This window comes from Mesoplodon densirostris, chromosome 1 (genome assembly GCF_025265405.1).
Source record: "Mesoplodon densirostris isolate mMesDen1 chromosome 1, mMesDen1 primary haplotype, whole genome shotgun sequence".
NCBI lineage: Eukaryota > Metazoa > Chordata > Mammalia > Artiodactyla > Ziphiidae > Mesoplodon > Mesoplodon densirostris.
The window spans coordinates 365,029-383,058 of NC_082661.1; the positions used below are offsets into that span (position 1 = coordinate 365,029).

An 18,030-nucleotide genomic window follows, 5' to 3' on the forward strand; every position below is an offset into this window, starting at 1 on the left:
CTGTCCTGTCAGGCCCAGCCTCGTCCGGCCCCTCCCGACGGGCAGTGGGTGGCACTGCCAGCCCCAGGGGTGGCCTGCGGGGCTGCTCTGCTCGCCTCCCAGCCACCCTACCCTTTCCTGCAGAGTTCCACGTGGGTCGTGGACCGCCTGCTCCAAGTGACCCCCCCCCCACACCGGCAGATGAGGAACGACAGGTTTCCCCTAGGGGCCGGGGTCGGGCAGCTCCCAGCCCCGCTGTTGCCCTGCGGAGGGGGCACCCTGAGCTGGGGGTCTGGACTCAAGCCACAGACTGCTTCCTCTTCTAAGCTGCAGTGCGTGCAGGTGCACCCAAAATGCCACAGTCCGGGCTTCTGCAACACAGGCTCTGAGCAGAGGCCCCCACTGGCCCTCCCACCTGGCCCGAGGCCCAGAAGCCCTGCGTCCCTGTCCTTGGCTCTGGGCATTGGGCTTTCCTGGAGGAGACACCTCTGGGTCGCAGGTGTTGACGGTGGGAGGGGAGCGCCCTGTGGGCTTGGGGAGGGGTTCTCTGTGGTAGGGGGGCTCTGTGGGGCCACGTTGGTCCTGTAGGTGGGATGGGGGGTGCCAGTGCTGAGCCCCTGTTGCCGAGTTCCCTGTTGAGGTCTGGTCAGCAGGGTGTGTAGTCCTGGCAGCTGGGGTTTTTGCCCAAATAGGGACACGAAGCCTTTGAACTTCTGCTATCAGATAACACGCAATACCAAAAAAGAGAAATAAAATGGCCAGGAGGATTTGGGGTGGTTCACACGCATCGTTGTGTGAAACACGGTCATGTTTGGGCTCAGGGACACAAGCTGCCTGTGCCCCTTGCTCACTTTGGCCCTGGGGGCTTCTGTCACCCACGCCCGAGATACCCCAAAGCGTGTGCAAACCCATCCTGCCTTGTTTTCCTTTTTCTGCTGTTCACTTTGGGGGAAATCATGGTCCGTTGAACTTTGACCTCTGGTCTGGACCCACTGTGGGCACCACACCCTTTCACCTGAGGCCTTGATATGCTCTGATGTCCTGCCTTCCCAGGGGCACGTCCAGAATGAGGCTGGGGTGCCACCGGCCGGCTCAGCTGCAAGAAGCCTGGGTCCCCAGGTACCAGGCCAGAGTGGGGTGGCCCCAGCCTGCAGGGCAGGTCAGGGCGGGCAGAAACTGGGGGCCGGGGGCAGCAGCGGGCAGGCAGCTGCAGACTTTGGCCCATAGCGACCACATCCCAGGGCTGTCCACTGGGCCTCCACATCTGCCCTCTCCACAGAGCAGGGTCTGCTCCCTGAGCCAGGCGGCTGCCCGGCACCTGGCCAGCAGCCCCACCTGTGTGCTCCCCGTGCCCAGTCTCCCCAGTGAGGCCTCAGGAGCCCGGGCTGCTGGAGCTTGCGCATGCCTCACACGCAGCAGGGCCTCTACCCCCACCCCCACCCCCAGCGGGGCCCCGGCAGCCCCAGCCTGTTTCCTCACCTGCATGGGGGATGCAATTGCAGGCGTGGCCCAGGTTAGTCTGTCCACCTGCCCTGCTTAATTCAGTCCACGTTGATAAAACTTCTGTGTGCTGAACACTGGATACGGGACGCTGTCCAGGAGCCCCAGGGGACCAGAAGGAGACCGGGGAGGCGGGGTGGGGGCGGGGCGGGACGCGCCCTCAGGTGCCCAGGCCCGGCCCCGAGGGGCTGATTGGCCGTTCGGGCAGGGGGCTGGTCGCTAGGGCAGGGCGGGGCGCGAGGGCATGAGCCTCAAGAGGCGAGGGCAGGTCCAGAGCCGGCCTGAGCACGGAGCACCTTCTCCCCGGCCCCCCCGGAACCGTGGGTTCGGATCCGGACCCCGCCTGCGCCGCCCGCCATGCACGGCCTCGGGCTCCTGCTGCTTGCTGCGCTGTGGCTACGGGGTGAGTGAGTGCTAGGCGTCTGGCTCTGGCTGGTCCGGTCGCCTGGCCCCCTGCTCCCTGCGGAGGGCTCTGGGCCGGTCTCTGGGATTCGGCGGCGCAGAGGGCGGCGCAGAGGGGGGCCAGTCGGCGGGGATGCCCCGGGCGGTGCACACACAGAACCTTCAAAAGGGAAGTGCGTGGGGAAACGGCCACCTGGGCGTTTCCTGTGCTGGAGGTGGGGACCGGCTGGGACAGAGCAGGGTGGAGGACCTGGCTGCTTCGGCTCCATTCCGGGGCCTCGCGGGGATTGCCCACCTCCACGGGGACCCCCCAGCCTGGCAGGGAGGGGAGGGCCGAGGAGCAGTGGCCTGGAGCCGAGGGGTTGGGGGCACCCCAGGGGGTTGTTTGCCACATGGGGACCTGCCTCTCCTCTGGGGGGACTGACTGTGCTGCTGGCCTTGGCCCCACCCTCGCTCCTGAGAGCCTCCTGGGGTTCGGGGGGGAGGGTGCTTACGGGGGAGGCCCTCCGCATGGCCTTCACTCCGGGAGGTTTGCCAGATAGCGGTTACGGAGACACAACAACCATTAACACCTTGAAAGAAGGAGAAGAGAGTCACCTGGGGAGTACGTCTCCACCTCTGGGCCTGGGCTGGGTCCGTGCTGTCTGTTGTTGGATACGGGGCAGCTTCTAGATCTGGGCTGGGTGAACTCTGCGGAAGAGGGCTACCAGTTCCCCGTTAGATGCAGTCACGTGATTAGTTGGGATGAAAAATGTCAGCTCTAAGCACTGGACGGGCAGACCCGTCCCCCCGCGCCCCCGCCCAGGGCCGGTGTGTGTCCTCGTTCTGAGGGGGAGGGGGCATCCGGGTCACCCCAGGGTCTGGGAGGCAGCCTGGTGGGCTCCTTGGAAGGGCAGGCGCTGAGTGGGGTCTCTGGGCACTGCCAGGCGCAAGTCTGCCCGACCCCACCCAGGGCGGGGGTCCTGTGGCCTTTTTCACGCAGAACCCCACTTGGGCTGGGCAGCCAGGCCTCAGAGTCTGCGGTCCCCACGCTGCCAGGCGATTCCCCAAGAGGAGGTGCCGGCGCACAGCAGGCTGGGAAGGGACCCCCAGGGTGGGAGGGTGCCCTGTGCGCCTGCTGACACCCCTCTCCTGCAGAGGTCGCCCCCAGGGCCACCCTGCCCCACGTGGAGCAGTACGAGGTGGTGAGGCCCCGGCGCCTGCCAGCACCCCGCACCCGCCGAGCCCTGCCCTCCCACTTGGTAAGCCTGGGCAGGAGGCTGGCCTGGGGGTCCCTCCCCGGCCCCTCAGAGCCCGTTTCTGTCTGTGAGCAGGGTGATAGCTCCCCGTGTGCCCAGCGAGTTGTGAGGGGCCGCCTTTGGGGCTGAGGGCCAGGCGGGCTTCTGGGCTTTCGGGCAGGCCCCTGGGGAGCTCAAAACCCACCTGGGCCGTCTCTGCCTGGGCCGCCTTCCTCCTCCCCCCAGGCCTCACCTTCTTCTTCCGTCCCGCCCACCCTTGGGCAGGGCCGCAGCCGCCCCGCCTCGGGCCGCCCCCGTCTTCTTTTCAGGAGCTCCGCCAGCTGCGGCCACTCCCCAGTTTCATTCCAGCGATTAGTCAGGCTCCTCCGAGACCGAGACCGGAGGGGATGGCTCAGCAGGGCGCGTAGCTTACGCCTCGCGGGCGTTTGGGGCCGGGCTGGGATTCCCCGGGGCGCCTGGGGGCATTCCTGGGACCTGCAGCGTGTGCGCCTGCACGTGCCCAAGTGTGTGTCAAGGACAGCCCCGTCCTGACCTCGGGGTGCGGGCACAGCGCACGGTGTCCTAGGGGTCGGCTGCAGGCTGGGGCGCCCCGCCAGTCGGGCCCTGGGCTGGAGGGGGCGGGGCCTCACAGGGGCGGGTCACCTCCGCCGCCTGGGTTCTAAGGCTGCCTGTCAGGGGCTGTGTCCCCCCTCCCCTTGCTTCCTGGTAAGGGGCATCCTCCTTCTCCCTGTGTGGACTTGTGAGGAAACCGAGGCCTGAGGCACCCGAGGCGGTTCCGGGTGGAGCTCCCCACCTGCCCACTGCCTCCAGTTCGGCCCAAGGCCCCGCTTTCCCCTACTGGCCCGGTGCTACCCACCCCCAGGTTTGAGGTGGGCGTGGCTGGGGCAGGGCCCCTCTGTCTGGACCCCTCCCTTTTCTCCCGGCTCAGGGCCTGTACCCGGAGAGTGTGAGCTACGTCCTGGGGGCCCGAGGGCACACCTTCACCCTGCACCTTCGGAAGAACAGGTGAGCAGGGACCTCAGCCTGCAGCCTGCTCCTGCCCCTGCCCCCAGCACACCTGTGTCCTGGGCATCCAGCTCCCTGGCCCAGCCTCTCCTCCACGCCAGAGGTGGCTGCGGTGGCTGGCAGGCGGGGCCCAGAGCATCACGGGGCTCTTCTCCAGGGACCTGGTGGGCTCGGGCTACGTGGAGACCTACACGGCCGCCGATGGCTCCCAGGTGACAGAGCAGCTGCGGAGCCAGGTGTGGCCCCCGGGTGACCCCCCACCAAGGCCGGCAGCGGCAGTGCGGGGCGCGTGGGCACTGGCAGCGGAGCCCTCACACTCTCCTCCTGCAGGACCACTGCTTCTACCAGGGCAACGTGGAGGGGCACCAGGGCTCCGCTGCCAGCCTCAGCACCTGCGCCGGCCTCAGGTGGGTGCTGCCGACCCGGCAGGGTGCGTCAGGACTTCAGGGCCCAGCACTGCCTCACTCTCCAGTGAAGTGAACTGAGGCCAAGGAGAGGGGGTGGGGCTGGGGGCACCTGCTGCCCTGGGGCCCCTCACTAACCCAGAGCCGTGGCCTTCGCTCTGCCGCAGGGGCTTCTTCCAGGCCGGCTCCACCGTCCACCTGATCGAGCCCCTGGATGGGGGCGGGGAAGAGGGGCAACACGCGCTGTACCAGGCGCAGCACCTGCAGCAGAAGGCCGGCACCTGCGGGGTCAACGACAGCACCCTGGAGACCATCCTGGGGCCGCGGGTCTCAGCGGCCCTCAGGCCCCGGGTGAGGGGAGGCCCTGCCGGCTGCTTCCCCGTCCGCTTGGCCCCGTGCATCCCCAGACTCCTGGGTGCCCAGCCAAGCGGCGGGTGCTGCCTGCCGCCCCCGTGGCTGGGGTGGGCCTGGGCCTGGCTGCGCGCTGGCTGCAGAGCCAGCTCCTTAGTCTGCGCCAGAGCCCCACCCCCAGCTCCCACCAAGGCTCCCCCAGCACTGTGGGGCCAGCTCCGGGGCCTGGGGATGCTCAGTGTGCGCAAACGGGCTGAGGACAGGCGGGCTGTGGCTGCGTGGCTGACCGGCTTCTTGTCCCCACTCCTCAGAACTGGCCAGTGCCCCGAGAGACCCGCTACGTGGAGCTGTTCGTGGTCACGGACAGCACAGAGGTACCTGGGGCGGGGGCGGGGACAGGGGGCTGGTGGGTGCAGGCGGGCCAACAGGCTGCACCTGAGGGTCTGCTGTCCTCCAGTTCCAGCGGTGGGGGAGCAGAGAGGCTGTGCGCCAGCGGGTGCTGGAGGTGGTCAACCACGTGGACAAGGTGGGGGCCGCTTCGCCCTGGGGGCTTCTTCTCAGCAGGGCCTGCCGGGACCCCGCGGCAGCACACACCCAGCCCAACAGAAACCCTGGCCGTAGAGGCCTGTTGGGGCACCTGGAGAGGAGGAGAGGGCTGGCCGTGGGGGGCGCCCGGCTGCCAGTAGAACCGTCCGCCAGGTGATGGGGGGGCGAGGACTCTGCCCCAGCCCTCGTGACCTGTCCCATCGCAGCGGACGCTGGGGGACCTCTGGCCCTTCGCTGGCCTCACCGTTGGAACCTGACCCTCGGGGCTCCCTGCCCTCTGGCAGCTTTATCAGGAGCTCGGTTTCCGCGTGGTGCTCGTGGGCCTGGAGATGTGGAACAGTGGGGACAAGATTCACGTCAGCACCCAGGCTGACACCACGCTGAACAACTTCCTGTCCTGGCGGGTGCAGGACCTGGCAGGGCGGCACCTGCACGACAACGCGCAGTTCATCACGTGAGTGGGCGGAGAGCTGCGCTGGCGCCAAGACGAGGGCGCCCCCGGGGGAGGCGGGTTCCGGGGTGTCCACGTGCAGACACTGTTCTCCTTCCCAGCGGGGTCAACTTCGCAGGGACCACCGTGGGACTGGCCAAGGTGTTCACCATGTGCTCCCAGCACTCGGGAGCTGTGAACCAGGTGCGGGGGATCCAGCTGGGTTTGCTGGCCACTGGGGGTGGGGGGAAAGGGAGTGGGGATCGGAGCTTGAGCTGGGGCCTGCGAGGGGGGACCTCAGGACCCAGGTCCACCTGCTGGTCCCTACGCTGTCCCACGGACACCTGAGCAGCTGCCTCTTCCGAAGGATACACTGACGCTTTAGGTTTGAAAAAGTGATGTTGGCAGGAGGCACCGCCGAGCCCCTCAGCTTGCTGGGGGCGGGCGGGGGACTGGCCACCAGAGTGGCCCCAGCCAGCACGGCCCCTCCTGTAGGACCACAGCCCGAACCCCATCGGCGTGGCGAGCACCATGGCCCACGAGATGGGCCACAACCTGGGCATGGACCACGACGAGAACATCCAGGACTGCTACTGCCCGGTGCCGCGGGACGGCGGCGGCTGCGTGATGGCGGCCAGCCTCGGGTGAGGCTTGGCCCCAGCCAGCCCGCCCGAGGGCCTACCGCCCAGCAGGGGGGTCCCAGGACGCGGGCGGCGGGCCCCCACCCACCCACCCACCCACCCACCCTTCTGATGACAGGGACTCCCCTCCCCACAGCTCCAACTTCCCCAGAAAGTTCAGCCACTGCAGCCGGGCTGACCTGGAGTCGCTCGTGGAGAAGCCCCAGACGGCCTGCCTGGTGGGCGCCCCGGACCCCAACCGCCTGGTGGGCGGCCCCGTGTGTGGGAACCGGTTCGTGGAGCGTGGGGAGCAGTGCGACTGCGGCGCCCCCCAGGTACAGGGCCGGGCCCCGCCGCCACCCTCTGCTTCCTGCCCGCCCACATGGGGGGCTGGTCCCCATCCACAGGCTGGGGTGACCGTTCCTGCCCCCCGGGCGCCCTGCGCATGCACAGCGACACCTCCTGTCCTCTGGCACCGAAACGACTGGCAGGGCTCGTGGGTGGGAGTGACCAGACCACCCGAGGGAAGGGCCTGGGGCCGGCCCAGTGTGCAGCCCGCTCAGACCTTTGCCGTTGCCCCCGCCCCCCAGGACTGTCAGAACCCCTGCTGCAATGCCAGCACCTGCCTGCTGGCCCAGGGGGCCGAGTGTGCCCACGGCACCTGCTGCCACGAGTGCAGGGTGAGCTTGGGGTTCTGGGGCACAGCAGCAGGCGTGGGTGTTTGGGGACCTCCTGTTCCCGCGGTGAGCTTGGCTCTGCTGAACCAGGTGAAGCCAGCCGGAGAGCTGTGCCGCCCTGCAAAGGACCAGTGTGACCTCGGGGAGTATTGCGACGGCCGGCAGCCCGCGTGTCCCGAGGATGCCTTCTGGGAGAACGGCACGCCCTGCCCGGGGGGCTACTGCTACAACGGGGCCTGCCCCACGGTGGCCCAGAGGTGCCGGGACTTGTGGGGGCCAGGTGAGGCGGGCATGGGCCCCGGTCATGGGACCCTCAGGCCTGCCAGGGTGGCTGCCGGTCCTGAGCCGGAGCGCTGACCACCTCCTGCCCCGCAGGCGCTCGGGTTGCCGTGGAGACGTGCTACAGCTACAGCATCTCCGCAGGCTGCAGGAGCGGGATCCCCCTGGACTTCGGCAGGTGAGCGTCCCCCCGTGGCCCGACTCCCCTGGGTCCAGGGCACAGAATGTTTCCACCAAGAGAGCCCTCTGCACAAAGGAGTCCGGGAGCTGAGTCAGGGGCCTCTCCGGGGGCCTACCTGGCCCTGCAGGACCCCCAGGCCAGAGCATGCTGCCCTTTGGGAGAGCGGGTCACTGTGGCTGGGCCGTGGACCCCTGCTGGTGGACCCAGGGCCTCACCCACAGCTCCTGGTGCGCTGAGCACGGTTGTGAGCACCGAGCCGGAGTCCCCGCGGAGCTGGCTCCACGCACGCCCCTCTGTCCTCAGGGTCAACAGGTGTGGCACTCTGTTCTGTGCGGGGGGGCAGAAGCCCCCGGAGCGGGGTTCCTGCACCCTCACCTCCTCCTCAGGTGGTTGCCAGGCTCTTGTCCAGGACAGCAGCAGCGCGTACGAGCCAGTGCCAGAAGGCACCAAGTGTGGCAAGGAGCAGGTGGGCCAGCCGTGCCTCTCGGTCGGGCTGCTGGACCCCAGGGCAAGCTGACGGGGCCCAGAGCAGGGCGGTGGTGGCTGGAGGAGGGCTCTGTTCTGGGGAGAAACTCGGAAGGCGCTTGGGGGGTGCGGGAGAAGACCCTTCTCAGTTAATGGGTTTGAAGACTATTTGTCCTGCAAGCCCTCTGGGGATGGGTGGGGCCAGTCCTCTGTGGCCCTGGTGGCAGCAGAGGGCTGGCCAAGCAGTGCCTCCCCCTGTGGCCAAGGCCGGCCAGCAGATGGGCTGCGGGCGAGGCCACCGGGGGAGTGAAGGCTGTGGCCTGGCCCTCCGAAGCCCAGACACAGGTTTTGGGCCCGCTCTGGTTGATGGTGGAGAGCGGGGGTGCTTCAAGCAGGGGTCTAGACTGGCTGCCTATGGAGACCCCCACTGCCCTCCAGGTTTGCTGGAAAGGCTTCTGCCAGGACCTCCGTGTCTACAGATCCAAAAACTGCTCTGCCCGGTGTAGCAACCATGGGGTACGTGGGCCCAGGGGATAGCCTGCCACCAGCCCTTTGGGCTTGAAAGATGTGCAGGCCGTGCTGAGGATAGCCCAGACAAACAGAGGGCAGAGGCTGGTGCCCTGGGACTGTGCCAGGAGCCTGCTGAGGCCTCCCGAGGCTGGAACTGACAGGGATCTGGGCGTCCCGTGTAGACACGGAAGCCCGGGGTAGTCACGGTGCCGGTGGACACGTGGGCCAGGCCGGTCTGATGTGAAGTGTCCTATTCTGAGCTCTTAGTAACCTGTGCTGTGACGTTGGGGAGGTCAGAGCTCTGAGGGCTTGAAACCGGGGGGCCTGGGGCAGTGCCCTCCTGTGCCCCCAGCTCAGGAGGACAGCCTGCCCCGAAGTTGCCCTGCCCGTCCTGCGGCGATGCCTGCTTTGCTCAGAAAGCCCACGGCGGCCCGCCGGAGCCATCCTCCCTCACCCGGGGAGGGGCTGCCGCTGTCAGCACATCTGACGAAACCTGGGTGGTGGCGATCCTGGACCCCTAGCTTGTCCTCTGTCCGTAGGGGCCCCAGCAGAGCAGACGGCGCCTCAGTGGGCACTGGGCGGTGCGGCAGGTGGGGGTCTGGAGGCCCTGATGCCTGGTCGTCCCCCAGGTGTGCAATCACAAGGACCAGTGCCACTGCCACCCGGGCTGGGCCCCGCCCTACTGCGCAGAGCTGCTGTCTAACGTGCGCACAGGTAGGCAGGGCCCTCCCCGCCCTGCGCCTTCACACACCTTCACAAGCCCAGGGGGATCTGGCTGCGGGTCCTACCTTTTCTCAGGCCACCTGGGAGGGGCCGAGAAGGAGGCCGTGTGTGTGCCCCTAAACCGTGAGGGGCATGTTGAAGATTTGGCCTTGCAGCCCCCGGCATCCGGACCCCACAGGTCCGGGCCGGGGACCAGGATCCCGAGTCCCCGCCTCGGCGCTACAGGAGAAGGGGGGCCCGTCCCAGAGGGAGGGCTGCAGGGGCAACGTGGGACAGCGCCAGCTCCTTGCTGGGTGCTCCGCCCGATTCCGGGCCCGGGAACCTCGGGGCCTCCCACCCCCACAAGTGTCTTCCTCCCCAGTGGTCAGGCCTACAGGGCCTGGCCTGGCTGCACCCATGTCACTGAGGGCCTGGGGCCGCCCACCGCCAAGCCCTCCAACTGGTCCCCCGAGAGCCCAGAGCGCTGGCGTTATGTACCGGTTCTCAGGGCCAAGGGTCCTCAGATGGCCCTGGCCTTCGCAGGGGGCCCAGGGCTCGGGGCTGTTGGCGTGGCCAAGGAGGGGGCACCTTCCTCAGGCCCCTCCTTGGCCCCAGGCTGGCCTGGACGGGCGCTGAGCCGCCCGAGGGCCCTCCCAGCCCCTGCTGCCTCGAGGCACGTCCGGCCCTGGTGGCACCTGGCCCCTCCTGTCCCCACAGCGTCCGGGAGCCTCCTGGTGGGTGTGCTGGTGCCTCTGGCGCTCCTGGTGCCTCTGGCGCTGGCCCTAGCAGGCGTGGTCATCCACCGCAAAGCCCGGAGCCCCGTCCGAAGGAGGTGAGCGAGCTCTGGGCTTGCCGAGCGTCAGCACGTGTGTGCAGAGCGAGTCGCCTGCTCGCCCTGCTGGAGGGGGGAACGCGCTCCGGGCCCCCTGCCTTCGCTGACACGGGAGCAGGTGTGGGTTGTGGTGACAGGTTGGTGATGTGGAAACTCAGGGGACCCCGTCTCCCCCTTGCACCCCAGCGGGCGCTGGCCCACCGCCGTCGGTGGACACTGCACTCTGAGCCTGCCCTGGGCTCTGGGTGTCCCAGGTGCCCACTCTGGGGAGACCTTGACCCCCACGCTGGCCGCAGCAGGACACACTTACCCAGTGGCCTCCAAGTACCTCCTGCGGGCCCACCTGGAGCCCAGAGCCAATGGGACCAGGACACCTGGGGCTGCCTCTCCCTCTGCGCGCGGCTGTCACTGGCGCACCCCGACAGGCAGCTGCAGCTGAGTGGGCCTCTGGCCAGGCCAGAGTTCCCATGCCCAGTAGCCCCAAGTCCCTGGGCTGAATCCTGAGGCCAGGAAGCACTGACCCATCTTATTTCTCCCCAGGAATGTGGCGCCCAAGACGGCCATGGGGCTCTCCAACCCTCTGTTCCACAAAGGGCACAGGACGCCGGTTCCCGCCAAGGGGCCCCCAGAGCCAGGCCTTTCCTCCCACCCCAGCCAGCCGCCCAAACCCACGGCTTCCGCAGTGACCCCCAAGTGGCCACCCCCTGCTGTAAGCACCAGGCATCCCCAACGGGCTCCCCAGGCCACCCCAAAGCTCAGACCAGGATGCGGTCCCCTGGGGCTTAGAGTGGCCACCACGACCGCCGTTTAGAGGCGAAACGAGGCTTTAGGACGAGTGGTCCGAGGATGCGCAGCAGCTGGTGACAGAATTGAATCTGAGGCCCGAGGCCTCTGCAAGGTCCACCTCGGGGCGGTTTTGAGGCCCAGACGCCCTTGCTGCCATGCAGCACCTCTGTGCATCCCCAGGGTTGTGGGAAGGGAGCATAACTCAGGGCCTTGCCCAGCGGTGGGGCAGGATGGCGCCCCCTGTGCACACACGGGGCTTCGTTCTTCCCACTCTGGGAGGGGCCGGAACCTTGGGTCCTCAGCTGGGTGGGGGCAGCTCCGAAGCCAGGGCTCCCTGGAGGTGGCCGCCCTGAGACCCAGGCTCACGGCCGGCTTCCTGCAGCCTCCAGCCGCTACGTCCAGCTCACCGTCCCCAGTTCCTGTGTACACCTGGCAGGCCCCGGGCCAGGTGAGTGGGGGGCTGGCAGAGGGGCCGTCGAGGTGGCATAAAGCAGATCCTGGGAGGCGGAGGGTCTGGGGCTGGATTTGGTGGGCCAGGGACCCTGGGGTGGTGGCCACTGCACCCTCAGGGGGCCGACATGAACTGAACCCAGGGGAACTGGGGTCCTGACCGCTCCTCCCCGCCCAGCAGCTCAGACCTGCTCCGCCCACCAAGCCCCTCCCGGTGCTGAAGGCCAAGCAGGTGAGAGGACCCCCGGGGGAGGGGCACGGGGGTGTGCGGGGCTGTGGGCTCCATCGTAGTGCTCCCTTTGGTTTGAGGCTTCAGGGGTTTGGGAAGGGTCTCTCCCAAATGTGAGTCACTGGCGCCCCAGCAAGCCCCCTGCCTTTGGGCTCGCTCGGGAGGCCCTCCTGCCTGTCCTGAGGTCTGGTCCTGGCGGGTCCCCTCCTTTGCTGGTAGCCCCGTGGGTACTGCTGAGGGTCCTGCGCACCTCTGGACAGGCACACGCACCTCCCGGCCGGCGAGGAGGTCACCTGCTCTGGCGAATTGTGAGGCAGGGAGACCCAGGCTCCACTCTCCGCCCACCAGGAGCCTGGGGGGCCCCGCGGCAGCCTGTCCGCCGGGTGGTGTGGAGTCATCACTTGGTTGCAGTGGTGTCTGCAGGGCTCTAAACCTCTGTAGGGCCCGTCCTCCCTTAGTAGTTAATGTTGTGGGGATACTTGGAGCGATGCCCGGCTGGTTACTTCCTAAACTGACCCGCGGTGCCTCCATGGGTGGATCTCGCCTACCACAACCATTACTGTGGCGTTTGCTTAACGGACATTCTCTATTTTTTGGTTTTTAGTTTGAATTAATTTTAGAGTTACAGTGAAGTTACAAAAATAGTCCGTAAAAAAGTCTTAGGAGGGGTTTTGACAGGCCAAACAGGGAAGGGGGGTTGGGCAGAGAGATTTCTGGCCAAGGAAATGGTGGCAGCCAGGGAATTGTGCTGGGGGAGAAAAGTGCAGGCGACTTCTCCCCCTCTGCTCAGCAGGGCCCTTCTCCGTGTGCTGGGCCCACCCTGTCCCTCTGGCGCTGGAATGAGCTGCCTGGGCTGAGCAGGGGCCCTGCCGGAGGCCTTCCTTTCCACTCCAGCCCTGGCCCCGGGAAAGCTGAGATGCAAACAAATGCAAATTACAGTAGTGGACCCTTTGCTTTAGAGCTTCCAAAGACCCACATTCTGGCAATTTAAGAGCTTTTCCTGGGTAATGTTGGGGGAGCGGGGAGGGGGGAGATGAGGGAAGAGGGCGGGGCAGTGAGATAAGCCGATGGGCCCAGGAATGGGGGCCCTGCCACATTTGGGTTCCATTCGGGGCAGTGGCAGCTGTGGGTGGGGAGGGGGTTGGGGCACTTTTCTGTGGAGAGCTCAGCGAAGAGGAACGTGCAGGCTGGTCTGGAGCAGAGCAGAGGACCCAGGGAACTTTCTAGAAGGTGCTGGGAAGCCGGTGCCCTGGCCCCGCTGGCCATCAGCTGTGTCTGCCTCCTTCCAGGTCGTCAGGCCAACCTGCACTCCACCGATGCCACCCGTCAAGCCCAGGGCCGGAGGGGCCCAGCCTGGACCCACTCAGGTGAGGCCCTCACACCCAGGGCAGTGCCCTCCTGGCCGGGCAGAGCGAGCTGTCTTTCCCCAGCTGGCTGCCTGGGGCCCAGCCCTGAGAGGGTATAACATCCGCCCTCTACTCCGTCAGATGACTTTTCAGGGCTTGCTGCTGCTTCTAGCTGTTACGGTGTCTTTTTCTCCACTAGTGTAAGTACAGACGTCTATTCTTGATAAAGCATCAGCTGTTAATACCCGGGCTGTCTCCACTCACTCAGCTCTGAGCGCAGTCATATCATTGGATGAACTGAGGATCCAAATTTTAAGAAAAGTAAAAGGAAATTAGATTCAGTTGTGCTCTTTGTAGCAGATGGTTTTTAATGTCAGTTCTTTCTTCCTTTTCCAAGGGAGTTGTTGGCCCAAAGGTTGCTCTGAAACCCCCAGTCCAGAGGAGGTGATGGGGCCCGACCTCAAAGCACCCTGGGGGGCATCTGTGCACCTGTCTGGACGTTGCCTGTGGTCATGTGACCTCGCCACCAGCACCAACAGACCAGCTGCCTGGCCCCAGGCCCTCCGTCCCCCTCCCTGAGGGCTGGGTCCACTGTGAAAAGTCCTAGCGGAAGAGCCAACTCCTCATGGCCAGCACCCCACGGTCACAGCCCAGGCCCTCTCCACCCAGGACTCCGCGGTCGGGCCCTTGGCTGCTGTCCTGACCTCAGGAACGGGGGCCAGGCCACTGCCTCCTCACCCACGTGTGTCTCCAGACTGCCACTGGTATCCTGTCTGGGTCTCTGGAAACCTCAGATGCACATTCAGTAGGGCTGAAAACTTTAATGAAGTTTCTGTATTCTACAATTAAATTATTGATCAAATTCTAAATGACGGGAGGTCGGTGGAAAATGTTGCATATGCGAAACAATGTGGAATTTATAAGATTTATGGGTCCAACCCTTGTTAAAATAAAAGTCTACTGTAAATCGGTACGGTCAAACTTTCCCCTTCTCTTCTTCTCAGACTTTATCGTAAGCCCTTCTCTGCTTAAACTAAGCAGCCCGGTCGGCCCGCGCGGAGCGGGCCGCTAGCACCCAAGGTGGCTGGCGCCCCTCCCCTTCCGACCCCGCTCCGGTCTCCCGGTAATGGCCCGACCACCCTCCCGGCTCCACGCTGGGCGCCGCCAGGCCGAGCCCCCCCGGCCCGGCCGCCGCTGCTGCCCGGTGCCCTCTGTGGCCTCTGCGCCTGGCTGGACGCACTGCCGCTCAGCTGCCACAAGCGCCACCTGGCCTGGGACTTCAGCGACGGCGGTGAGGGCGGGGCGGTGGCCACGACGGGGCCCGGGGGCCGGGGTGACCGCTGGTTGTCCAGGCCGCAGGGCCGCCGCCTGTCAGCCGGGTCCTGGCGCTCTCTGCTCGGGGGAAGAGCCCAGCGGTCATCCCTCCCAGCCAGCGAGAGCCCTGAGAGAGATGAGCCGGTAGTCGGGACGGCCAGGCAAGGGCCGCGGCCCCTGAAGGGTCCCCGCTCCCCGGACTCCCTGCAAAATGCAGAAGACCCCAGAGGCAGGGCGTGAGGGGCCTCTGGAAGGAGTGGGCAGGACGCGGGAGGGGCGCTGCCTCGATGGCCCCAGAAGGAGGAGGAATGCGGCAGAGGGGGGCCGGTTATGTGTTCGGCCTGGCCACGGGAACTCCTCCTGCCCCCGGACCCCGCGTCCCCCGGGGGAGGAGGGGGCAGACTGGGGGTCTCCTAGCAGCTCCTCTGACCCCGCCGGCTCTCACAGCCCTCTCCCCTGGGGCGCCCACACCCTGCGGGTGCTCTCCAGGACTTCTCTCTGTCCGCATCCACCTCGGAGGCCCTGGATGACGGATGACTTAAGGACTCCAAGGACTCTTAGCTCACCTCGCGCCCCTGCCTGCTCTGCCCCGGTGATGCCGGCCGAGATTGTGAAGCTCTTCCGCCCCCGGCTGTGGACCTGCACAGCTATATCCCCACCTGCAACACGGACCAGAAGCTCAACAGGCAGGGCTTCGCGGCGGGCTTTCCGCCCCCTGCCTTTTCTGCTGGGGCCCCACTCCTCACTCTCCAAGGCTGGCCTGGATGGGCAGCCTCCCCCCAGCCCCTCCCAACCCCTGGGACAACTTTTCAGGCTGTGTCCCTGCTGTGAGTCTCCCTGACACTGTCCAGTCCAACCTGGGGCTCCTGGGGGCTCCCCGCCAAGAGGACAGCACCGGTCAGCTCGAGACCTGCTCAGCAGGGCACCAGCCTTGCCCTCTGACTGCGTGTCCAGATCATGCTGACCACACTGTCGCTCACCCACCCACCTGCCAACAGTTCTGGGTGACAGGCTCTGCTCAGGCCCAGCAGACACAGCAGTACATGGGCCCCTGCCTTCGTGGGGCTGTACGTCTGTGGGGAAGACAGATAAATGAAGAGATGGGACCAGTGTCATCTGTGACAAGTCACATGAGGGACAACGAGGCAGAACCCATAAGGCAGTGACAGTGAACAGAGTGGGGCTGCAGTGGGGAGGGGATGTCACCAAGGGTCCTCGGAGGACACTGCCTGCGGGGGGGGGTCACTGCCGTGGCAGGGTTGAGGACTTATTCTGAGGAGAGAGGGGACTTTGGGGGAGGTGGAGGTGGGGTGGGCTGCCCCCGCCCCCAGAGGTGAGAGGATGGCAGCTGCAGGCAGATGTGAGAGGTCAGGCTCTGAGCACCCGGAGGTGAGGTAGCAGGACTTCCGCCCAGAACAGAGGAGACTCGGGCAAGAGGATGCGTCCTCCGCAGAGTCCCTGGGACACTTGTCGGGGAGGTGGTGGCCCAGGATGGGACTCACCTGGCCTGAAGGCACAGGGCACCATGTGTCCTGTGACCCCTGATGGGGTGGCCGGGAACGAGATGGCCACGGGTCTCTGTGGGTACCGGGGCAAGCAGGTGCCCCTGTCCCAGCCCCTCTGCACGGAGGCGAGCCAGCCCTGCTGCCCGGCTCTGCAGGGCACTCTGCTCTGAGGGCTGCACCCTGCTTCCTCTGCAGGAAAGTCCTCCACAAGCTGGGTTTGTGTGTCTCGGAGGAGGAGATCCGCAAGGTGGTGGCCAACACGCCTGGGGCCATCGAGCCGGTCTTGTGTGCAGTGAGGGATAAGGTGGAGGCTGGTGAGGACCCGCCCGGCAGGGCTGGACGTGTGGGTACCGTTGTACAGCCTTGGAACCTGCTGTGTTTTGATGTCAGCTCATTATCTGTCAGAGAGTAAAACCAGGAAATAAGTGGGGATGGAGCCCCAGGTCCCCATGGCCCTGGGGCCCAGACTGCAGTGAAGCCTTGGCTGCGCTGCTGGTGCGGCCCCAGGCCAGGGCCCCTTCCAGCCTGACCCGTCTGCTTCCCTTTTCAGAAGTGCTCAGGCCCAACACCCCCCAGCTAGCCCCTCCCCGCTCCCTGTCTGTGACTGGGAGGCCCAGGCAGGCCTGTCGGCGGTCTCCCTGCACAACGTTTGAACCCTCTGCAGGACCCAGGAGCCTCCAGTGGCGACAATGACAGACCGTGGGTGGGGCTCACCACCTCTGCACACGCTGGTAATGGCCAACCCCACCCCCGACAGGTGGGCGCCCCAGGGCCCCGTCCACAGGCCGTGCGGGGTGGCCAGTGTTCAGTGGTCACCTCTCCAAACGGGGAAGCCGCTCAGAGGCACCGAGGGCTGCGCCTGGGCACCACGTTAGGCCCGACTGTGCCCCTGTGGCGCTGTCTGTGTGGGCTCAGCCCCCCACCCCACCGCACCCCTGTGTGCCCCTCTCCCAGCCGGAGGCCCTGAGCTGGCGGTCCGCTTATCTCGCAGGCCTGCCGAGCCCCTCAGCACCCTCCGGGGCAGAGGCTCTTGGGAGTCAGAGGGCTCCAGAGGAGACGGGCTGCTGGGCACAGAGGGTGGGCCCCATCTTGAGCCCTCTGCCCGCCCAGTCCCACCTCCACTGGCCCGCGGGCCAAAGGCCCCGGGTTTGCCTTTCAGTCGGGGCCCAGCTGGCGAGCCCTGGCAGCACCTGGACCCTGGGCTGCAGCAGCTGCTGGAGGAGAAGCAGGCGCTGGGCACGCTGCAGGAGGCAGTCAAGGTACAGGCCTGGGCGCCCCTCCAAGCAGCTCGGACTGGTGTGCAGTGAGGCGGTGGGGGGCAGGCAGGGCCCCTGACCGGGGACCCACATTTAGTTTGATTATTTAAATACAGGACGCTCCGAAGATACCTAGAAGCCCCCATCCCCACAGACTGACCACCCAGCTTCACCAGTCATCAAACCCTGGGGCCCACGAGCCAGAGGCTGCAGACTCACAGGCAATGCCCCCGGATGTGCTGGACAGCAGCCCAGGGGCTGTGGGGCCGGGTCAGGGAGAAGGCACATCCCTAAGGTGCACACCTGGTCCTGGGGGCGCAGCCTGGTTCTGGGGGCGCAGCCTCTTCCCCTCTCACCAAAGGTCTCCAGCATTCCTGGGTTCAGGAGGTGCTCAGGTCCCTTCACTGCCGCACAGCGACCACTGTGTGCTCCCCCAGCCCCCTGGGAGCACAGGCTGCATCTTTGGGCCCAAGACAATGGGGGGTGGGGCGGGTGTGCAGGCCAAACATGTCGGGCCTCAGGGTCCGAGGAGTTGTGATGACAGTGCGGTTCCTGAAGGCTGCGCGGATCTTGACTCGGTTTTCTTGAGGAAGCAGGAAAGTGGTGTAATCGTGTGGTTTGCATGTGTTGGACAGCAGAGAGGAAGCCGTGGTAGGAACGAAGCTGCAGTCTCAGCAAGGCCCCTCGCAGCCCTCGCACCCATCGCCGTGGCTCTGGCCCCTGGGCTAACACAGGGGGCCCTGGCTTCCACGGGCCCTTGAATAACATGGGTTTGAATGGCGTGTGTGTTTTTCAGTGGATACGCACCACGGCGCTGCGCTGTGTGTGCTGCAGACCCAGGGTGCGGGACTGACCGTGAAGCTGTAGACGGATTATTGGCTGTGTGTGCGGGGCGGGGCTGTTGGCACCCCTAACTTCCCACCGCCACTCCACGCCGCATTGCGCAGCTGCCAACTGGGTTGTATTTTATGAAACCCAGAGGGGAAAACAGTTCACCTGACACTTAAGATGGTGACACAGTTA

At 66.3% G+C, this 18,030-nt stretch overlaps 2 protein-coding genes across 7 annotated transcripts; one reads left to right on the top strand and one right to left on the bottom strand.

Annotated features, from left to right (window-relative positions):
• The first annotated feature begins 1,015 nt into the window (after positions 1–1,015).
• Positions 1,016–13,901, top strand: ADAM8 (ADAM metallopeptidase domain 8). Of its 6 annotated transcripts, XM_060098383.1 has the most exons (25): positions 1,016–1,098; positions 1,773–1,882; positions 3,019–3,122; positions 4,048–4,124; positions 4,282–4,360; positions 4,455–4,531; positions 4,696–4,879; positions 5,191–5,253; positions 5,337–5,405; positions 5,710–5,879; positions 5,978–6,059; positions 6,351–6,499; positions 6,633–6,810; positions 7,066–7,155; positions 7,243–7,432; positions 7,528–7,609; positions 7,916–8,078; positions 8,516–8,593; positions 9,217–9,301; positions 9,905–10,121; positions 10,662–10,830; positions 11,290–11,355; positions 11,536–11,589; positions 12,876–12,953; positions 13,330–13,901. In XM_060098383.1, exons 1-25 carry the CDS (start codon positions 1,016–1,018, stop codon positions 13,378–13,380), a joined length of 2,748 nt encoding a protein of 915 aa, XP_059954366.1. In that variant the 3' UTR covers positions 13,381–13,901. The 6 variants fall into 6 exon arrangements, with proteins under 6 accessions (XP_059954366.1, XP_059954362.1, XP_059954363.1 ...); XM_060098379.1 differs by lacking the exon at positions 1,016–1,098 and having other exon boundaries at positions 1,798–1,882; positions 12,876–13,132; XM_060098380.1 differs by lacking the exon at positions 1,016–1,098 and having other exon boundaries at positions 1,798–1,882; positions 11,539–11,589; positions 12,876–13,132.
• A 757-nt stretch (positions 13,902–14,658) lies between these two features.
• Positions 14,659–16,126, bottom strand: LOC132489538 (uncharacterized). Its single transcript, XM_060098387.1, has 2 exons — positions 15,749–16,126; positions 14,659–15,319 (listed from the first exon to the last, which is right to left on the bottom strand). Exons 1-2 carry the CDS (start codon positions 15,771–15,773, stop codon positions 14,688–14,690), a joined length of 657 nt encoding a protein of 218 aa, XP_059954370.1. The 5' UTR covers positions 15,774–16,126; the 3' UTR covers positions 14,659–14,687.
• Positions 16,127–18,030: the final 1,904 nt, after the last annotated feature.